The following is a 17802-nucleotide window of genomic DNA, read 5'->3' as shown; positions in this document are numbered from 1 at the left end:
ACAAAGCTTGCGTGCCCTGTTGCGTGCCTCCGGGCTTGTCCAACACCGTTGAAAATGTTAAAGCCTGCGCAGCCAACGTGGCTTCGCCGATCTAGCAACTTCAATGAAGCCAGCACGTGCCGAGCTTCGGCCCCAAGCGTTGTGGCGCGCACCAATCCGTCGTTCAACGCCAATGGCGCCGTGCCCTTGGCAGCGCTGGGGCCTCGCCCCAGCCAAGCATGGCAGTCCAGCAGGAATAATATGATCGCGCCGGCCGTCTCGCACGAGGACGCTCCAACGTCGACCTGCGCACCCAGCACCTCCTCGACCGCAAACTGGGCACCCCTCAACGGGCGCACGGCTGTGGTGGTCGGCGCGGGCCCTGCGGGATGCACGCTAGCCATGTACCTAGCTCGTTCAGGTGAGGCCACGGGGGAAAACTTACCCGACCAACTGCCAAATGCCGTGCATGTGCCGCGGCGTCGGCATCCTGGGGGGTGCGCCGGGAGGACCCGCCTGTGCATGCTGCGCGCATTGAGGCCCCTGCACGCCCCATGCCCTCCACAGCTTGTTGCTAGCCAATGCAGCATGGTTCTCGTCCGGTTTTCCGGAAGGAGAATGCGCCAGTGCTTAGTTTACAGCTTGAAACCTTCGCCGCCATGAAATTGCAGGCTGGAAGGTGCAGGTGTATGAACGGCGGCCGGAGCCCGGCCCCGCCAACACCTCCCGGCAGCGCAGCTGGGTGCTGGCCATGTGTGAGTGGCTTGTGAGGGCGGATGTGGGCTGCTGCCGAGCGAGCGTGGGATTGCTGGGGTCTGAGGGAGCAGGCAGGGAAGGCTGGCTGCTGAGGGGCAGGTGGAGGCACCTTGGCAGCGCTGGCCGGTGGCGTGGCCGTGGGTTGCTTGCATCTGCTTCGTGCGAAGTGAAGTGAAGGGGTGGTTGGGGACACGGTAACATGTACGATGGCGTGCATAACATGGCGGCGCGTGAATGCCACCTCAGACCACCTTTCTCGCTCCTGACTTCACGTCCCACGAACAAACCTTTCATGCGACACGCACGGCTGCCCTTGCGCAGACCCCCGAGGCATCCGGCCAGTGAACGAGGTGGCCCAGGTGGGTTGGCTGGCCACCACTTCTCAGGGCCACTCCCACACTGCAGCCACGCCCCGACGCATGCGGCCTGCCTGCTGGCATGTCCTGCCTCTCCTGCAGCACATGTGCGGGTGCTGCAGGTTCCTGTGAGCCCGACGCTGATGCCGAGCGCCGTGCTGCCGCTAACGTGTTACGTGCGTGTGTGTATGCAGGTGCCACTGCTTGCTGAGCGGGCGTACAAGGGCCTGGTGCTCAAGCCAGCCAAGCCAAACAGCAAGCCCATCGTGCTGGAGCGCACTGGAGGTACGTGGGAGGCGGGGCGGAGGGCCTGTGGAGCGGCGGGGCGGTGTGCGGTGACACGGTGCGTGAACCTTGCAGAGGCGGGGGCGGGAAACGGAGACAAGGAAGGAAGGTCTGCACACTCCAGCGCAATCAATGGAGTGAACTCGCACACGGGCCTTCAAAGCTTTACTTGTCGCTGATTCCGCCGTGACGCACCATCTTGCCACCCTCCCAACTTGATCGTTGGGCTCCTGCACAATTGGCACAAGCAGCCCCCATCCCCACGCCCCATACCCACGCCCCATCCCCACGCCCCATACCCACCCCACACCTACGTAATGCACATGCAGTGCTCATGGACCGCACGCTGCTGGCCACCTCGCTGCTGGACGCCGCACGTGCGCAGTACAGCAGCCGTGTCAGCTTCACATTTAACGCCGCCCTCAGCGATGTCGACCTAACCGCAAAGGCCGCCACCTTCGCCTCCGCCGCCGCCACAGCAAACGTGGAGGCCGGTAAGGAGCTGGTGGCCGCAGTGGCCGGCAGTAGCAGCAACAGTGCCGGTTCAACGATGGCTGTAGCAGGGGAGCAGCAGCAGCAGTACCGGGCCCAGTACGACCTGCTGGTGGGCGCAGACGGCAGTAGCAGCACGCTGAGGTCGCTGCTGACGGAGGCGCTGCCAGGGCAGTTCGAAACAGAGGTGGGTGGGCGGGTTTGGTGGATTGTACGCGTGAGATATTGACGTTGCGACTAGCTAGTCTGTTTGCTGCCAAGACAAAGCACTCGGCGCCTCCCATGAACGAGTCATTACGTCGCGGACATAGTCGACTTTGCCATGCCCTGAAAGAAGCTGCCTCCTGTACCGCCTACTGCTTGTACCTGCAGGTTCTGAGCCCCGGAACTGGCTGCTACAAGTCCGTGTACGGCTTGCCACCCGTCCCTGAGGTGGGTGCGCTGTGCACGACAGCGTTGCTTGAGGTTCGGGCGCGCCCGCCGCGCGCCCGGTTGCCCTTATCTGCGGGAAGCAGTGCGCGTGTGGGTAGCTACCCACATGCTGATGCGGTGATGCCCAACATGCACGCACATGTACGCACCAACGCGTGGAATTGGACACGGACTTGCACGCTCGTGTAATGCATCGCCTATATGCAGCCTGAGCATGCTCCTCACCCGCTTCTCACGCACCACAGGTGGAGGCTTGGGCCCCCGACAGCAACACGCCGCGCGACCAGCGTGTGCAGGGCGAGTTCTTCTTCTTCCTGTCGGGCGGCACCAAGGTAGGTGCGAGCTGTGTGTCTGTATGGTATGATGTGATGCATCCAGGCCGGGGCGCTAGCCCGCACATTACACATACGCACACCACATCACATCACTGCGTGCGTTCCTCCTTCTGCCGACTAGGCAGGTGCATGGCTTCCGCATCCACCCCCTGCCGCAATCATCCGCCCGGCCTCACTGCCCTTGCCCCTGCCGCCGCCGCCGCTGCCTCCGCCGCCGCCGCCGCCGCCGCAGGGCATGATGTCCATGTGCCGCGACATTGACGGCAACTACTGCGGCTACCTGGCGGGCAATGCGCAGCTCTTTGCGGAGCTCAAGACGCGCGAGGTGCGTGCGTGCTCGCGTACGTGCATGGGTGTACGCATGCATGCATGCATGCGTGCGCACGTGTGTGCGTGGGCAGTAGCCGTAGCCAGGGAGAGCTACCGTAGCACTGGTAGAAGGGGTGCGCCACGTCCTGCTGTTCCCCTCCCATCCCTCCATCCCCCGCCTCTGCCCTGCCTCTGCCCCGCCTCCTCCTCCGCCCCTCAGGACTACCTGGCGGTGCTGCCTCAGGCCGGCCCGCAGCTGCCCGCCGCCTGGCTGCCGCTCATTGCCGACCGCATGATGGAGGCGCCGCTCAGCACGTGCGTGCCTGCGTGCCTGCATGCCTGCGTGCGTGTGGTCCCTTTGGTGACTGTTGAGGGCTGCATGAGGGCTGCATGAGGGCAGGCGTGGCTGCAGCCGTGGCTGCGGGATTGGCTGCACTGTGGCGTGTGCGTGCAGCGCAGTAGGTGGAGTGGGGGCTGGCGATTGGTACCTGGAGAGCCAAACGCGACGGCAGGACTTCAAAATGGGCTCGGCTGACACGCACTGGAAGTCGTTCTTGCGCCAGCCCGCCCCACATCCCCAACCGATCCGCCGCATCACACACATACACCGGTGTGTGTATATGTGTGTGACACGTTCCTTATTGTGCCGCTGTATCCTCGCTCCCTGGCCGCGTCTTGCCGCAGCTTCCCCACCATGCGCTCCCTGTCCCGCTTCTGGGCCCCGGGCGGAGTGGTGCTCGTGGGCGACGCAGCTCACACCGTGACGCCGGCACTGGGCCAGGTGCGTGCGTCCGCATACTGCATGCATCATGTCGTACCGGCGAATGCACCGGCGGTTTTGATGACATCACTGTGCGGTGTCACCATACATGCTGGGCATGCACGATTCAATTACACACACCTGCAGCCGCTTGCGTTCTGAAGCTGCCATCACTGACGGCACTGAATGAGGCCTCACGCGTCACCTACCTGCCTGCCTGCCTCTGCTGTGTGGGTGCCTGCTGCAGGGTCTCAACTCAGCGCTGCAGGACTGCGAGCTGCTGGCGGCGGAGCTGGCGGCGGCGCCGTCGCTGGTGCGTGACGAAAAGCGTTGGGTGTTGGTGCTGGTGTAATGTAAAGCATGATCGATGGTGCTGTGGTCTGAGGTTGTGCGGATGTTGCAGGGCTTACTAACTTGAGGGCGGGTTGCCCGGCCCACGCATTGCCTTCCTGAATCGCAGGATGCTGGCGGCATTGACGCCGCCATTCGCCGGTTCAGTGAGTCGCGGGCGCCCGAGGTGCGCGCGCTGCAGGAACTGGAGCTGCTGCAGGTGCGTGATGAGTGCCAGTGGCGGTGGGGTGGCGGCGGACGGGGTTGTTTGAGAGCTCGTCGAGTGGGGACGCAAAGGACGAGGGTTGTGTGTTGCACTCGACACGAGCGAGCACATTGATACGCATGGCTACACGTTCCCCCTGCCGGTTCCGCTGTCCCTGACGTGCATGCAGGGTTCCTCGTTGTCACCGCTGGGCCGGACCTCGGACCCGGCCAAGATGCTGGCGCTGCTTGTGCGCAAGTGGATTGTGATCCATTACTCGGGCCTGGCGCTGTTGGGGACCGTCGTGGCCACCGCACAGGTGTGTACGGCAGCGCGCGGAAGCACAGATGCGTGCACCATGCATGGGCATGCAGCTGCGTGCGTGTGGTTTGCCTGTGTTCGGGTGTCCGGCACGACAGGGATTTAACGGTATGCGGGAGCTCATTCCTTCCAGTCTGCTGCCCTCACCCCTTTTGAGCACACACGGACACACATCCTATCCTGCTGCTGGTCGGCCTGCACAGGCGGCCAACGCGGCGAAGAGGCGGCGCGAGGGCAAGGAGACGCCGGCCGTGAGCCGCACCGACCGGCTCGCGGAGCAGGTGGAGGGCTCATACGTCAGGTGCGTGGGGTGCGTGCGTGCGCGGCTGGGGGATTGAGTGAATACGGTGGTGAAGCGGGCAACTGTGATTGGTTGCGGTCGCGGCTGCGGCCTGGTGCCAGCGGGGTCAGGGACACGGGTTGTGCTTGAGTTGAGGCGGCCGCTGGACATGATCGCGGGCTGTACACAGAGAGGGCGGCTGGCAGGACAACCCTGAGCGAGGGGCCAGCAGCGGCGGGCGCGTGTAAAGTTGGTGTGGAGCTCACAGCGTGCACGTGCATTGTGCGTGATGGACAAGCATGCCCCCAGTGGTCCACGCCTCCCTCTGGTTTGGGCTTCTGGGTATGGGTGTGGTGCGGTAAACACCACCCCAGCTTCCTCCAACTCCAGGTCTTCCTCGCCACCCGCACACGCCTCCCCCACCTCCGCCCCACCTCCGCCCGCAGGGACCCGCCCATGTACGAGCTGCTGAAGGCGCACATGAACTACAGCGACATGCTGAGGCGCGTGTGGGGCATGGCGGCGCTGGGCAGCGCCGGCACCTTCGCCATCCTGTACGGCCTAGTGAGCGGCGCGGCGTTGCTGGCGTCGCGGGTGCTGGGCGCTTGATGAGTGAGCAAGTACGGCAGTGCAGCATGGATAGGGGGGCGGGTGAAGTGTCTTAAGCTGGTGGCAGCGCGTTGAGTTGTGGGCTGTTCGCCAGCTCAGGTGCCACTCTGTGCGTGGATCCCGTGGGAGAGGTCAGCGTGCGGGCGTGCATGGTGGAGACTGGACTAGCGTTGTGCCATAGCTGCACAGTCCTTCATCCAAGCCTTGGCGGGTGCCGTTGAGAGCACAAGCAGATGTGGCATCTAGATTGAGGCCCAGGATAGCTTGTACATTACATGACATGATGTGCAGGCGATGCACGTTGTTCGTTTGCGTACACGGCACTAGGGGCGTGGGCGGCAGATCCACGTCAACAGCGGAGAGGACTTCTATGTGGAGGCGCGTACCGCTATGAGCCTGCACCGGTCTGTATATGCCTGCGCCTGCGTCTGCGCATAGCTGTGGTCATGTGCAGGCGATAGAAACACGAGCCTCGGTCGCTTGTAAGCATCCTCCCACCTCAATGAAACATGCTTCGCTTACGGCGCCATTGAGGTACGCAGTCACGACCATGTTCACGCGCCACACCGCTCTCAGTTCATGGCCTGATGCATCATTGCGACAATTCACAAAGCGATCACACGAGATAGCCTCAAGGATGGGACAACCCCATGTACTGGCTGCTCAGCCCCCACTATCTACTACACCAGCGCTATGTGGTCCACGCACATGTCCACAGCCACTGAGCGGTAGTTGCGGACTTCTACGTAATTGAGCTGGCTCACGGTGTTGCCTCCGCAGCCCCGGAAGTAGTTTGCGTTGTTGATAATGCTCTCGGGCCCGTAGCCGGCGAAGGCGCTAAGGTAGACTTCGAACCTCCACTGTGGGGTATCGGCAAGGGGGAGCGCAGCGGAAGGGCGGGTCGGGATTTGGGCATGCGCGCATGCTGCGGCGTCAAGCTTCTGTGCATGGTTCCCTTGATGCAGCTACCATGCAGCGCCCGAGTGCATGGCCCCACTCACATAGTAGTCGTCGCATCCAGTGCAGCGGGGCTTGAAGCCAGACGCCCTGACGTCCGCAAGGTCCACCACACTGCAGTCGCCTTGCGGACCGCCAACGGTAACGACTGTCTCGCCCTTTGCAAGGGCGGACTCCTGTGTGCGCACGGTCAGCCGGTGGGGCTCAAGAGTGCCCATCTTCTCAGACGTTTTAAGGCGTTCAGGTAGATGCAGCTTCCGATCCATTCCATATTGTCCCATCCCCAACCGCTGCAGAGGAATTTCCCCAGCCCCAAGCCACACTCACCGTGCCCATATAAATCCAGAGCTCCAGCGCGACGTGCGCCTGGAATGCGCCGCTTGGGCTTTTGAGCGAAATTGCGCCCTGAGTTTTGGAGGGAAATGGATTGCGTTATGAATGCGGTAAAACTGCACCAGAAGGGACTGGCCCGAATCCCGCCTTCGCTTTGGTAACCGCCTACGCACGCAAGCCCCAGTCAGACCTTAGCCCGCCAGATCCCAGAGTCGCGTAACATGTCATGCAGCAGGCTGTGGGCCGCATGAATGGCGCGTGGTAGGTGGTGGAAATTTACGCGGGCCCTGAAGCCAGTGACACCACGGTTGCGCGCCCCGACATCTCACCTTGGGTTGAGTGGATGTGCACATGGCGGACCCGTTGCCGTTCATGGCGGGCATGACCATGGTGTGCTCCAAGACCTTGACGTTGTACGACTGGTCGGACCAGCCAGGCGCAAGGCCGCCGCTGTAAGCAGACGTGGCGGTGGTGTTGGCGAGCTCAGGCCAATCGCGCACCGGCTGCTTTGCTGCGCGGACGGATGGCACGGGTGCGGGTTCAGCACGGGCCAAGTATGAGTGCAGTCAAGGCGAGTAAGCTGCAGAAAGCGCTGCATGCGTCGACGGTTTAACGCGCTGGTGCAGACACACAGCAGGTACAGGTTGGCCTGAGGCCCTGAGCGACGCTTGGCCTGAAACACAGTGTGCCTTCGGTCGCTGCTCACCCGTGCTTGGGGGCTGCTCGCCAGGAGTCGGGTTGGCGATTGTGGGCGCCCCTTTCATCGGGACGTAGTCACACGGCACGCTGCGGTACTTGAGGCCAATCACGCCCCACTTAGTGCTGGCCAGCTGCGAGTCGGGACAGAGGCAGCAAGGTGACGGAAACTTCAGAGTCACGAAAGCGAGAGATGAGAACCCATGTGGGTCAGCCAGGGCGTTGGGGTGGGGGTCATAGCCATCGTTGACATCAAAGGTCCCGTCACCCCCACATTCAAGGTAGGCAACGCGGACGCCTTCTTACCCGCTCAAAACCCCAGATCGACAAGTCAAAATGCGGCATGTCACCACAGCACCTGTAACGAAATGCATGGGGACATTCTGGACGCTGACCCACATGGTGAATGACACATTGACCAACTTGCGTGCGGACCCAAATGCCGCGATAGTTGGGTTTCCTACCGACATGATGATCCTTGCAATCCAACCAAGCCCCGCCCGACTCACCAACGCTTGTTGCTGTATGCGTTCTCTGGATAAACACAGGGGCAAGTGTCGGTCACGCGGAATACCAACGAGGCATCGGCGTCATAGCACGCTTGCGTGCGATCAAGTGCCTGTTGGGGCATTTGGTTCGAGCGACATTGCGTCACGTGCGCACACCACATAAGTAGTGGCCCACAATTCGCCACATGACTGCTTGCATTCCTCATGTGGGTTGGGGGGAACCCCAGCTTCCTGACCCAGTCTTGGCCTTACCTGGCCGTACCCATCGGTGAAGGTGCTGGGGTCGCACTTGACCTCGTAGCAGCTGCCACATGAGTCAGCGTACTCAGGGGCCACGTCGGGCATGGCCATAACATTCCATCCCAGCGGATCCGTTGGATAGATGTACCCGTAGCCACACGAGCCCTTATGGATGGACCAGGCGTCATTCCCGTACATGGTGCCCTGCAGGTGCGGGTGGGACGTTGGAGCAAGGACCGAAGCTGAAAGTCAGGGTTTCGGCATTGTCACGCATAGGTGACACGCGTGTGTGCATGAGGGGCAGCTATTGAGCGTGGCCATCTATCGCCATCCTTTTGTCGGTTGCGCTCCAGCCACGCAAGGCGACATGTCCCCAAGTTGGCACACACCGCCACCGCAGGACGACTTACCCGGCCCTTCATCCAGGTGCCCTGTGCATCCACTTTGACAGCGAAGAGGCACAGAGCGCTCAGCAGGAGGGTCCACATCGTGTTGGGTTGACCGGCGCCGGTTCGTGCGTGACGTCCTGTGCAGGTCTTGGCGTCGCAGCGCTGCAAGTATTGCCGAGCGCTGCAGATGGATAATTGAGTTACCAAGACTGCACGAATTTGTACCTTGCCCAAGCAGGTCAGCTGGTAAGCAAATTGGAGAAATGTCTGTCGCCGATGAAACTTTACACCCAAACCCACGCTCTTGGGGGGATCACGATATACGCAGCCAATAATAAATGAGGTGTTGGTCACGAGGAGTATGAAGAATAAGGTCAACGCGAGCGGCGGGGAACTTAATACTTCGGGCACCCAGTCATCGCGGGCCCCGCCGTACGCTGCCGTTTGGGCAACCCCGTTTCGCGCTAGGAGCCCCCCCCTCCTCCAATGTAAGCTAAAGACACATAAAATATCGTTACCAGCAGCGCTAGGCCGGTCCATCTCCTCAGCGTCAGCGACCCGGCTGGAACCGTCGGCATTCTATTTGGCGCCATCCCCGCGACAGCCGAAGAGCTCGCGAGCCCTTCCAGACGGCCGTCAGGTGGCCGTAGTAACAACGAGTCTAAGGTGTCCGGGGAATCCGTGCTTAGCGCAGTCATCAGGAAACGACGCGCGTCTTGGTCTCCGTGGAGCATATGGTCCTGCGCAGCATCCCCACACAGACGCAGTCAGCCACGTGTTAGCAGCCTCCTTTCCTCTCATATACTGCATAAGATGCTTGCCCTGAGCGCGAAGTCTTGGCGTCCTCAGGCCCTAGCAAGACGTGTGGCTGCATCTTCAAACCACACCACCACCCCCCACGCCACAGCCCCAGGCCCTTGCCTACGCACGGCTGCCACGCGCGCACCTGCGGTCCTCGTTGCGAACCCGTTCGCACGTCCGCCACAGCACCAAAAAAGTCCGTCAGCTGCACATTCTCGGGCTTTCGAGACGTGTTTGTCATCCGGTACGAGAAGTGCGACTCCATGAGGTCGTAGCTGCATGCACACCGGAAAGCATGGTTCAGGCAGCGGACACGGCTCGCGGCGGCTGCTTGCCACCCAACCCAGATGCCCAAGAGCGGCCCAGAGCCGTTGCAAGCTATACACTGTAGCCCTTCTTCACTACGATCATGGTGGTGCCGCGGAGCCACAACTCCGTGAACAGGAGCACTGCCAGCCCGTCTGGCCCAGATAGATGGCACGCACCACAACCGCCCACCGCCAACCCACCTGTAGGTCTTAAACAGGTCGCTCAGCTTTTCGTTGCTACTGATGTCCATGTTTTCAAAGAACGCTAGCGTCTGGTACGTGAAGCGGTCGATCAACGACAGCCCCAGCTCCGGGTCCGACTTGAATGACAACGACTGCTGGCCTGCGAGGGCCCAATTCGGACAACCTCAACACCCGCAATGTGAGCGCAGCGTGCTAAGCAGCCAGGAGCTCAGACAGCTTAATGCCGGTGTGTTCGGTGTCGTCCACGAAGGTGTGCAGAGGAATGCCCGTTACCCTTCTGGCTGCAGGCAACAAGGATGGTGTTGGGCGCCGTCACGCGCTGCACCAGCGTGGCCGCCTGGCACGTCTCCACGATGAGCAGCATCTCGCGGAACCTGAAAGCACCAGACATAGAGCAGGGCCACCAGTCTTGATTAGGGGGGATTGGTCTGCAGCAGCTGCGGCCAGATTGACCGCCCGCATGGTGCCCCTGCCCATCATGCCGCAGCCTGACACGGTAATGACGCCCCTACGCACCTGCCCTTTTCCGACATCTGGGCCAGCGCGTCCGCCAGGTCCTGCAAACCGGCACACACCGATAAACAACGTTTTACAAGGCCAATGTGCAGCGGTCCCCACGCCGCCGGTTCAGCTCAGCAGTGGGGCGCCGGGTCTCGCCATCCAACACCCACATCTCACACCATCCCGACACGATGGAAAGGCAGAGATAAGCGCCCTTAAGTTACAGCCACAGCTTGCATTTCCCCGCCGCATGCCGCATCACCTGCGCCAGTAGCTCCTCCACGTCATTGAACTTCATAAACTCGTCGCCGCCGTGCCCCGACAGGTATACCAGCACGTTGGAGGAGTTGTCGGACAGCATGCGGCGCGACAGCGGGACCTCCGGCGCGTGGCGGCCTGGCGCCGCAGCGTGCAGCGAAGAGCCGTGAGGCAAAGGGACCAAATCAGCGCAATGTAGTTTAGGTAAGGCAATTATGATACAGGCTGCTCATAGTTGCGAGACGGCAGGTTTCGGCCCACTGTGCAGGCTTGCGACCCTCTTACCCTTGGTACGCACCTGTGAGGACTTGCAGGAAGTTGGCCACCGTGACCTCATAGCCCCGGTAGTCCACCTCCACGTCCTGAGAGGGCGGGCGTCGTTTGCGGGTTCAAGAGGGGATGGCAGCCGTCGCCTGAGAGTTGCTGTACAGTCGCAAGGGCACACAGCTGCGTGCAAGCCCCGGTGGTTTGGTGCGTGCCCGAGTTGCCGACCTGCCCATACACGTCCAGCTTGCGGCTCTCGTTGTTGAAGAGCTGGGCTGGCAGCGGGTTGCGAGGATTGCACGCCATGTCGTCTGCGGTCACGAGAGGTTCGGATTGACGGTCATAGTGGACTGCAACGTGTGCCTTGGGCCCATGACTGGGACTGGTTCACGAGAACCCCAAGGAGCCTGCCCTAGTCCGCACTCCTGACCAGCGCAGCGAAACACCCTCGTCACCTCACCAGCAAAACCCGGAGGCAGAACCATTAGCTCCCTCACTCACCAGGTATCATGAGGATGATGTTGCTGTCCGGAATGCCCAGCCGCTTCACCACGTGGTAAATCGACATGGTGTTGACGATGTGCCGGTAGTTCAGCCAGAAGCGGGAGGTTGACACCAGCACCGCCCAGTTGTTGGAGTGGCGTGAGCTCAAAGATGCAGAGCTAGGTTGAGCCGTGGTGGCTAGGAGCGGCTGTAGCTGTGCCGCGAGAAGCCCCAGGAGGCAGAGGAGCCCCTGGCGGGAACCATCCTGACGCCGTGCCATGTGCTCAACTTGAGTATGCGTCAGCTATTCACCAGGCCCCGCCTGAGGTGCTAATTGTATCTACATATAACTGTACAGAGAAGCCTGTAAGCGCGGGAATACCCCGAAAAGCCCTTTGCAGCAAACAAGAGTCGTTTCGTGGAACCGGACTTTTTGCCTCGGGTGGACACAGATTATGCTACGTTTTGGCAATGCATAGCAATAAGATGCACTGCCACGCGTAACGAGCAAGTTAAGGAATCGCTGCCGAGCCTCATGCAGAAACGGAGTTTTCGTTGAGCTCGCCCACAGCGCAAAGCAACATTAAGCTGCCTATGGTTTGAAGCTGCTTTATCTGGGTGAGTTCATTTTCACCCCGCTGTCACCAGGAGTTGAACTACAAACTTGCAGTCGCAACCCACTACGTGATTTGATGGAAGCGACACGCCAATCACTTGCATTGCCGTCAAGTAGCCAGCCGCTGGTGCTTGGCAGAGTCCCAGCAGCGCGGGGCTGGCGGAGCCATGTGCACACCGCGAGGTTTCCTGCGCCGCTCGGCCCACGGTCTGAGCAAGCCACCAGTCGCATCATTGCTCAGGTGAGTTGCGTGCGCTGCAGCGGTAGCCTGCTCAGCCTGGTGGAGCAGTTGTATTGCGCAAGCGGCAGCATGCGCGCGCAATTCTCCACAAGTGGTCGCGGCCAACGCATCCAGAGCGTCATCGCTTCTGTGTAACCATGACCTGCTATGTTTGTAGGCGGTGCCGCCGTCGCGGGGAGCGCCAGCTCGAGCGGTGGGCGCGGAGGCACTGGTTGCCCCGGTGGCGCCAACGGTCCCTCGCTGCGACGCCTTTCAGTCGGCCAAGAGGTGCGCGTCATGCCAGCACTGCCGATGCCATTCCTGTCCGGGCGGTTGCTTCCTGCCAATGATAGGGGGCGGCGGCTTAGGGCGTTGGAAGCGACATGCGGTTCACACACGAGGAGCGGCTTGCATGCACGTGTGGCTGCGGCTGCAGCTGCCAGGTCCTTCCAGGCCCGGAGCAGCCTTGCAGCCAGCTAGCACGCACCACGCAAACAGTTTACTTGAGCCCGAAGCAGCACGAGAAGCCGTTTGCCAACAACCGAGGCGCGCATTAAACACGCCACACGCCAGTAGTTGAAAGGCCATGGCTGCCTGGGGTAACGGCCTCTCGCCCGTTGCAACACCCTTACTCTTTAGTCGGGAACGCGTTTTGCCCTTGGCGCCATCACACCATCGCCGTTCGGTCATGCCCTGTCCTTGATGACGGCTCTTCTTGGCGGATGTCCTGCCTGCCCTTGCCCTGCCTCCCTCATCCCACCGCCCATCCCAACCCCTTTTTCAATCCCAACCTCCCACACCTCCGCAGCTTGTTCGAGGCTCTGAACCGCCGCGACGTGTCCGCGGTGCTGACGCTCATGTCGGAGGAGGTGGTGTACGACAGCCTGTCCACCTCCGCCAGCCTGAGAGGCCGGGCGGCGGTGGGGCGCTTCTACCTAGAGGTGGGTTGGCGGCTGAAATGGCTTCCCACGGTGTGCCGGTGCCATGGGTTGTGCCCTCACACACGACTATGCCACTGCTGGCCATATGCGCTGTGCGGCATAACCACGACGACAGGCTCTGGCGGCTATCCCTGAGAACGCAGTGTTCGTACTGGAGCCGGAGGATGAGCAGCAGGCGGCGGCGGCGGGGCGCAGGGGCGGCAACGGCAGCGTCGGCGCAGCGCCGGTGCTGCAGGCGGGGCTGGCGTGGTAAGCCCGCGGCGGTCATTGGGGGTTTGGGTCTGCTGCCGCGGCCTTCGCATGGTGGTTGAGGGAGGGCCAGAGGCGACGGGGACCATGCACGTTCTGCTGCAGAGTGGCAACAGCCTGCTAGGGAGGGGGGCATTATCCTGTTTATTGACAAAGGCTTGCCGGCCTGACCTGGGTGTGCCCACACGCGCATACGCGCCTACCTGCTGCGGCCTCAGGCATATGGAGCTCAACGGCGTGGCGGTGCCGCTGTCGCGCGGCATGGGCGTGTACTGGTGAGGGGGGGCGCCCCGTCTCTGTGCGGTTGCGAGGGCCCTTGCCCTAGTGGGGTGGGTGGCTGACTGGGCTGCCGTGACGGACGAGAGGGACAAGCAGCAGGGCAGACCGCATGGTTCTGGTTCGCCTCCATGGGGCCTGCATTAGGCTAGGTGGCAGTGACGGGCCGCCCGCCTGCATGAGACTTGGGTGCCAGACGGCGAGACCGGGTGACAACCGGGGCTCAAACATAACGACGTGGCATGCGCCACAAGGCGCGAAGCAGCGCCAGCTCGTAAACTCCGAAGCCTCTCTCTCTCCGCGAATGCTCGCAGGGCCGACCCTCGCACGGGCCTGCTGACTCGTGTGTGGGAGAACCCGGAGCCCGCCTTCAAGGCCGCGGCGCCGCTGCTGACCAGTGCCGTGTGGCCCTCCACATCGCCGCTGCTAGGCGGCCTCACGCGCGGCGTCAGCAGGTGAGGCGCGGTGTGCTGTAGCCCCTGCTGTTGCAGCCTTACGAATGGTGTAGATGTGAGGTACCTCGCCATGCGCGCACGGGGAACCACGCCGTGCTTATGAGGTCGGTCTGCTCGCGCTCGCGTGTCGTGTGTTTCGGCATGTGGGGCGAATGGGGGTGACCCAAAGTCCCAAACCTGCTTTTGCGTGATGTGTCACGCACCCACCTCCACCCTCCACGCACAGCCTGTTGAACACGCTGGGTAGCAACAGCACCAACGGCAGCCCGGTCAGCAGCAGCGACGGCGGCAACGGCACCAGCAGTAGCCCCTTCGGAGCGGCGCCCGCCTCCACACCAGTCGTTCCCTCGCTGCCAGACATGGCCTCGATGCTAGGCGGCATGCTGCCGTTCGGGGGCTCCCCGGCCGCCGCCGCCACCGCCAGCTCAACCGCCAGTCCTCAGCGGGCCGCCGCGGCCGGCAAGCCCGCGCAGCAGTCCCGGCGGTCGGCCTTCAGCGACCATACCGGTCGCGTCACCACCGCACCCATTGTGCCGACCGCGCAAGGCGCGCGGCCTTCAGGCGTGGTCAGCAACGGTGCGTGGGCGGCGGCCGCAGCGGCCGCGGCCGCCAAGCTGGCGCCGGCCAGCAGCGCGCCGGCAGCTCCCACCGCGCCTGCAACTTACGAAACTGCCGCTCCTGCAGCGGCTGCGGCGGCATCTGCGCCTGCGCCTGCACCCACTTCAGCTGCTGTGGCTGCGGCTCCGGCCGCGGCAGCCGCCGCGGCTATGTCCACTGCTGCCCCCGCTTCAGAGGCGCTGAGCAGCAAGGGCGAGCCCATTCGTATGCGGCCGCTGTCAGAGCCCGAGCCTGACAGCGCCAGCACTAGCAGTGCCAGTGGCGCCTCCCGCGCAGCCACCCCTGCAAGCAGCGGCGAGCCGGCTGCTGACCCGGCAGCAGCCAAGTCGGAGACCGCAGCCGGAGACGCCGGTCCCGCTTCCTCCGCTTCTGCGGCCTCGCCCATACTACTGCCAGCCGCCGGCTCCGCGGCCGCGAGCTCCTCCCAAGCCCCGCGCTCCGTGCCCAGCGGCGGCGGCAGCAATATGAGTAGCTTTGCTTCCATGGACGATGACGGCAACGCCCTCGCGGGGTCCTCGTCGGACAGCGGTGCTGCTGGCGCCGCTGCGGCTACTTCGAACGGCGGTGGGGGCGGTGGCGGCGGCGGCGGATGGAAGCTGCCGTTTGACCGCAGCTACAGCATGAATGCGGACCTGACGTCGCTGTGGGAGAAGGACGGCGCGGCCAGCCAAGTGGTGGTGAGCGCCGAGCAGCAGGGGCAGCCGGGGGGGCAGTAAGTGTGTGGGGCGGCGGCGGTCGCCGCAGTCGAAGGGAACGGGGCTGCGGTGGTCGGATGAGAGCAGGGCCGCGCACGTGCATGCGGGCGTGGGGCAATGTAGGGCATGCTTGTCTTCCATCAGCCCCGATTTGCCGCCAAAGCCACGCGTTATCCCGCATGTCAAACTGTCAATATGTGTGGTAACATGCGTGTAAAAAAAAGGAAGCCAACATGTGTGTGTGCCCCTCCCTCGCCGCATGCAGGAGTACGAGGCGATGTTGGACGTGTTGGAGCTGGGCGGGCTGCAGAAGGTCACTGCTCGCCTGATTGACGGCCTGGACCTGAAGCAGGCGGAGGACAAGTTCGAGGTGTCCTTTGTCACCATTGTGCCCTTCTTCAGGTGCTCTCGGGCTGGGCGCGGGGATGGGGGCGCTGGGACGGGGCGGGGCAGAGGCGTCGGGTGCGGTGCAAACTACAGCAGTGTGGTGATGCTTGCATTCAATGACGCTGGGCGACAGGCAGCCAGCCTTTTTTGGTATGACACACGGCGTGGCAAAGATCACTGTAGCACGGCTGCTATCTGGACTCTCTCATGTGGTACTAATGAGCTGTTGGCGTTGTGGGCCCCGGGAATGCCGCCGCCGCCGCAGGGTGACCGAGAAGTCTCGCTTCACGGCCGCCACTGCCATGATGCGCCGTGACCTGCGCGGCGGCCGCCAGTCCTCCATCGCCACTCGCGTGCCGGGTAGGTGGCCAGTACACAGCACTGAAGCTGATGAAGGGGTGGAGCAACCCACGACCGGACTGCTGCTGCCCGCGGTCCTGCCCCTACGTCGCATACCTGCACTCGGCCCTGCACTGCCCATCGGTGGGCGCAGACGCGAACGGATGCTGCTCCCGGCTCCTTCACCTGCTATGTCCCGGGGTGTATGTCAATGCCACCCGCAGGCGGCGTGGAGGTGAAGATGACGTGGGACAACCCTCTGGCCGGCAGCCTGACGGAGGAGTACCTGGTCAGTGAGGACGGCACTCAGCTGGCCGTCACCAGCGACATGCGCATTGGGCAGCGGCAAGCCAAGGCTACGCAGGTGAGGGCGAGAGCCATAAATGGGCAATCGGGCATGGCAGGCCGCGGGGTGCGGGCGCGTGCAGGGTGGTGTGCACCGCGCGGCTGGGGTGACCGGTGTTGGTGAATGCGAGTTCGGGTTTCGTGTTCAGCTTTACGGATTCAGCGGTGCCTGCATCAGTGTGGTTGACACTTGTGTGTGCCACGTGCGTGCCACGTGCGTGCAGATCTACCGGCGCAGCAGCCGCAACCGCAACGAGTTCCTGAACCAGCAGCGCAGCAGCTACGGCAGTATGGAGGACGTACTGAAGAAGCAGGAGCAGCAGTACGGAAAGATCAAGTACTAAGAGTACGGACGTACGGAAGAGAATGCCGTACTAGCAACTACATGTACTTGTGCAGACATACATGCACTGATGCAGGTACAGAGGCCGCTGTGCGAAGGCGCTTGCGGCATAGATGGAATAGCTATAGTCAGCGAGGCAGGTGTGGGAAGGAAGCTTGCCGTGCGAGAGGAGGCTAAGAACGCCTGGCGACAGGCTTGCTTGCAGGGGAAGGAATGAGGAAGACGCTGTACGGCTTGGAAGAGCTACTAGGTATGCATAATGCATTGGCAGGTGTTTGTGGGTCTCCAGCACAATTGCAGGGAGACACAATCGCCCGGCCGAGGCTTTCCTGCTTCAGTCACTTCATCCCGCAAATATGTTCAAGTTCTAATTGTTGAGAGTTGCGTGTGTGCGTGCTATTGGTCGTGTTGCATTTATGAAAGATTGTACGATATCATAATGTTGCACATCGTGCCCACTTTGTGCAGTTGTTGAACGTTCCTCTGCCGGCTCTCGGCCCGGAGATGGACCGCTAGTGGCGTTTGCATGCGTGTTATTTTGCTTACAAAACAGGTGCATGTGCTATAGGGTGCGCCTTCACACGCACCAGCACACTGTGGAGTCTTCTCAGCTACTGCGGCGATGCGCCCGGATGTGCCGTCTGGCCGAATTCAGGAAGGCAGAACAAGATGTTGAGACACTTGTACAGGACTGAGCATGCGTTGGGCGGGCAGGATGAGGCGTCTTGTTTGTCTGATGCAGGGTGGAGTGCATCACTGGCATGGCTGCCAATGTAGGAGCATGCGGCGTGATTACCGGTATGCATCCACCTTGGCGCACTCAATTCTTTAACAAATACTTTGTATCTTGTACTGCGTCCGTCGTGTACGAGAGTAAAGCTAGCCTATGGCCCCTGCCCCTGGCGCCTGCTGGACATGGTTCGATC

General features: G+C 62.3%; 4 protein-coding genes across 4 annotated transcripts; 2 read left to right on the top strand and 2 right to left on the bottom strand.

Moving 5' to 3' along the window:
• The first annotated feature begins 39 nt into the window (after window positions 1–39).
• On the top strand, window positions 40–5485 carry CHLRE_03g153900v5 (uncharacterized protein). The gene is made up of 15 exons (XM_043060559.1): window positions 40–400; window positions 651–734; window positions 1057–1094; window positions 1286–1376; window positions 1706–2055; window positions 2241–2300; window positions 2546–2632; window positions 2868–2960; window positions 3165–3259; window positions 3629–3725; window positions 3952–4017; window positions 4165–4254; window positions 4430–4558; window positions 4764–4861; window positions 5287–5485. Exons 1-15 carry the CDS (start codon window positions 241–243, stop codon window positions 5447–5449), a joined length of 1701 nt encoding a protein of 566 aa, XP_042925688.1. The 5' UTR covers window positions 40–240; the 3' UTR covers window positions 5450–5485.
• Window positions 5486–5487: 2 nt separating this feature from the next.
• CHLRE_03g153850v5 (uncharacterized protein) lies at window positions 5488–8799 on the bottom strand. Its single transcript, XM_043060558.1, has 9 exons — window positions 8595–8799; window positions 8197–8388; window positions 7945–8054; window positions 7742–7793; window positions 7446–7569; window positions 7069–7250; window positions 6734–6811; window positions 6451–6582; window positions 5488–6309 (listed from the first exon to the last, which is right to left on the bottom strand). Exons 1-9 carry the CDS (start codon window positions 8670–8672, stop codon window positions 6130–6132), a joined length of 1128 nt encoding a protein of 375 aa, XP_042925687.1. The 5' UTR covers window positions 8673–8799; the 3' UTR covers window positions 5488–6129.
• A 46-nt stretch (window positions 8800–8845) lies between these two features.
• Window positions 8846–11854, bottom strand: CHLRE_03g153800v5 (uncharacterized protein). The gene is made up of 9 exons (XM_043060557.1): window positions 11411–11854; window positions 11138–11220; window positions 10944–11007; window positions 10650–10783; window positions 10403–10443; window positions 10160–10260; window positions 9884–10025; window positions 9520–9649; window positions 8846–9313 (listed from the first exon to the last, which is right to left on the bottom strand). Exons 1-9 carry the CDS (start codon window positions 11670–11672, stop codon window positions 9038–9040), a joined length of 1233 nt encoding a protein of 410 aa, XP_042925686.1. The 5' UTR covers window positions 11673–11854; the 3' UTR covers window positions 8846–9037.
• Window positions 11855–11986: 132 nt separating this feature from the next.
• CHLRE_03g153750v5 (uncharacterized protein) lies at window positions 11987–17765 on the top strand. The gene is made up of 11 exons (XM_001697422.2): window positions 11987–12249; window positions 12407–12516; window positions 13037–13169; window positions 13285–13418; window positions 13637–13693; window positions 14009–14149; window positions 14376–15444; window positions 15728–15864; window positions 16115–16209; window positions 16413–16552; window positions 16758–17765. The coding sequence occupies exons 1-11, from the start codon at window positions 12085–12087 to the stop codon at window positions 16875–16877; spliced, it is 2301 nt and encodes a 766-aa protein (XP_001697474.2). The 5' UTR covers window positions 11987–12084; the 3' UTR covers window positions 16878–17765.
• Window positions 17766–17802: the final 37 nt, after the last annotated feature.

Source organism: Chlamydomonas reinhardtii, chromosome 3 (assembly GCF_000002595.2).
Source record: "Chlamydomonas reinhardtii strain CC-503 cw92 mt+ chromosome 3, whole genome shotgun sequence".
In the NCBI taxonomy this organism is placed as follows: domain Eukaryota; kingdom Viridiplantae; phylum Chlorophyta; class Chlorophyceae; order Chlamydomonadales; family Chlamydomonadaceae; genus Chlamydomonas; species Chlamydomonas reinhardtii.
The sequence above is the reverse complement of the archived record's forward strand: the minus strand, read 5'-3'. Positions and strand labels throughout refer to the sequence as shown.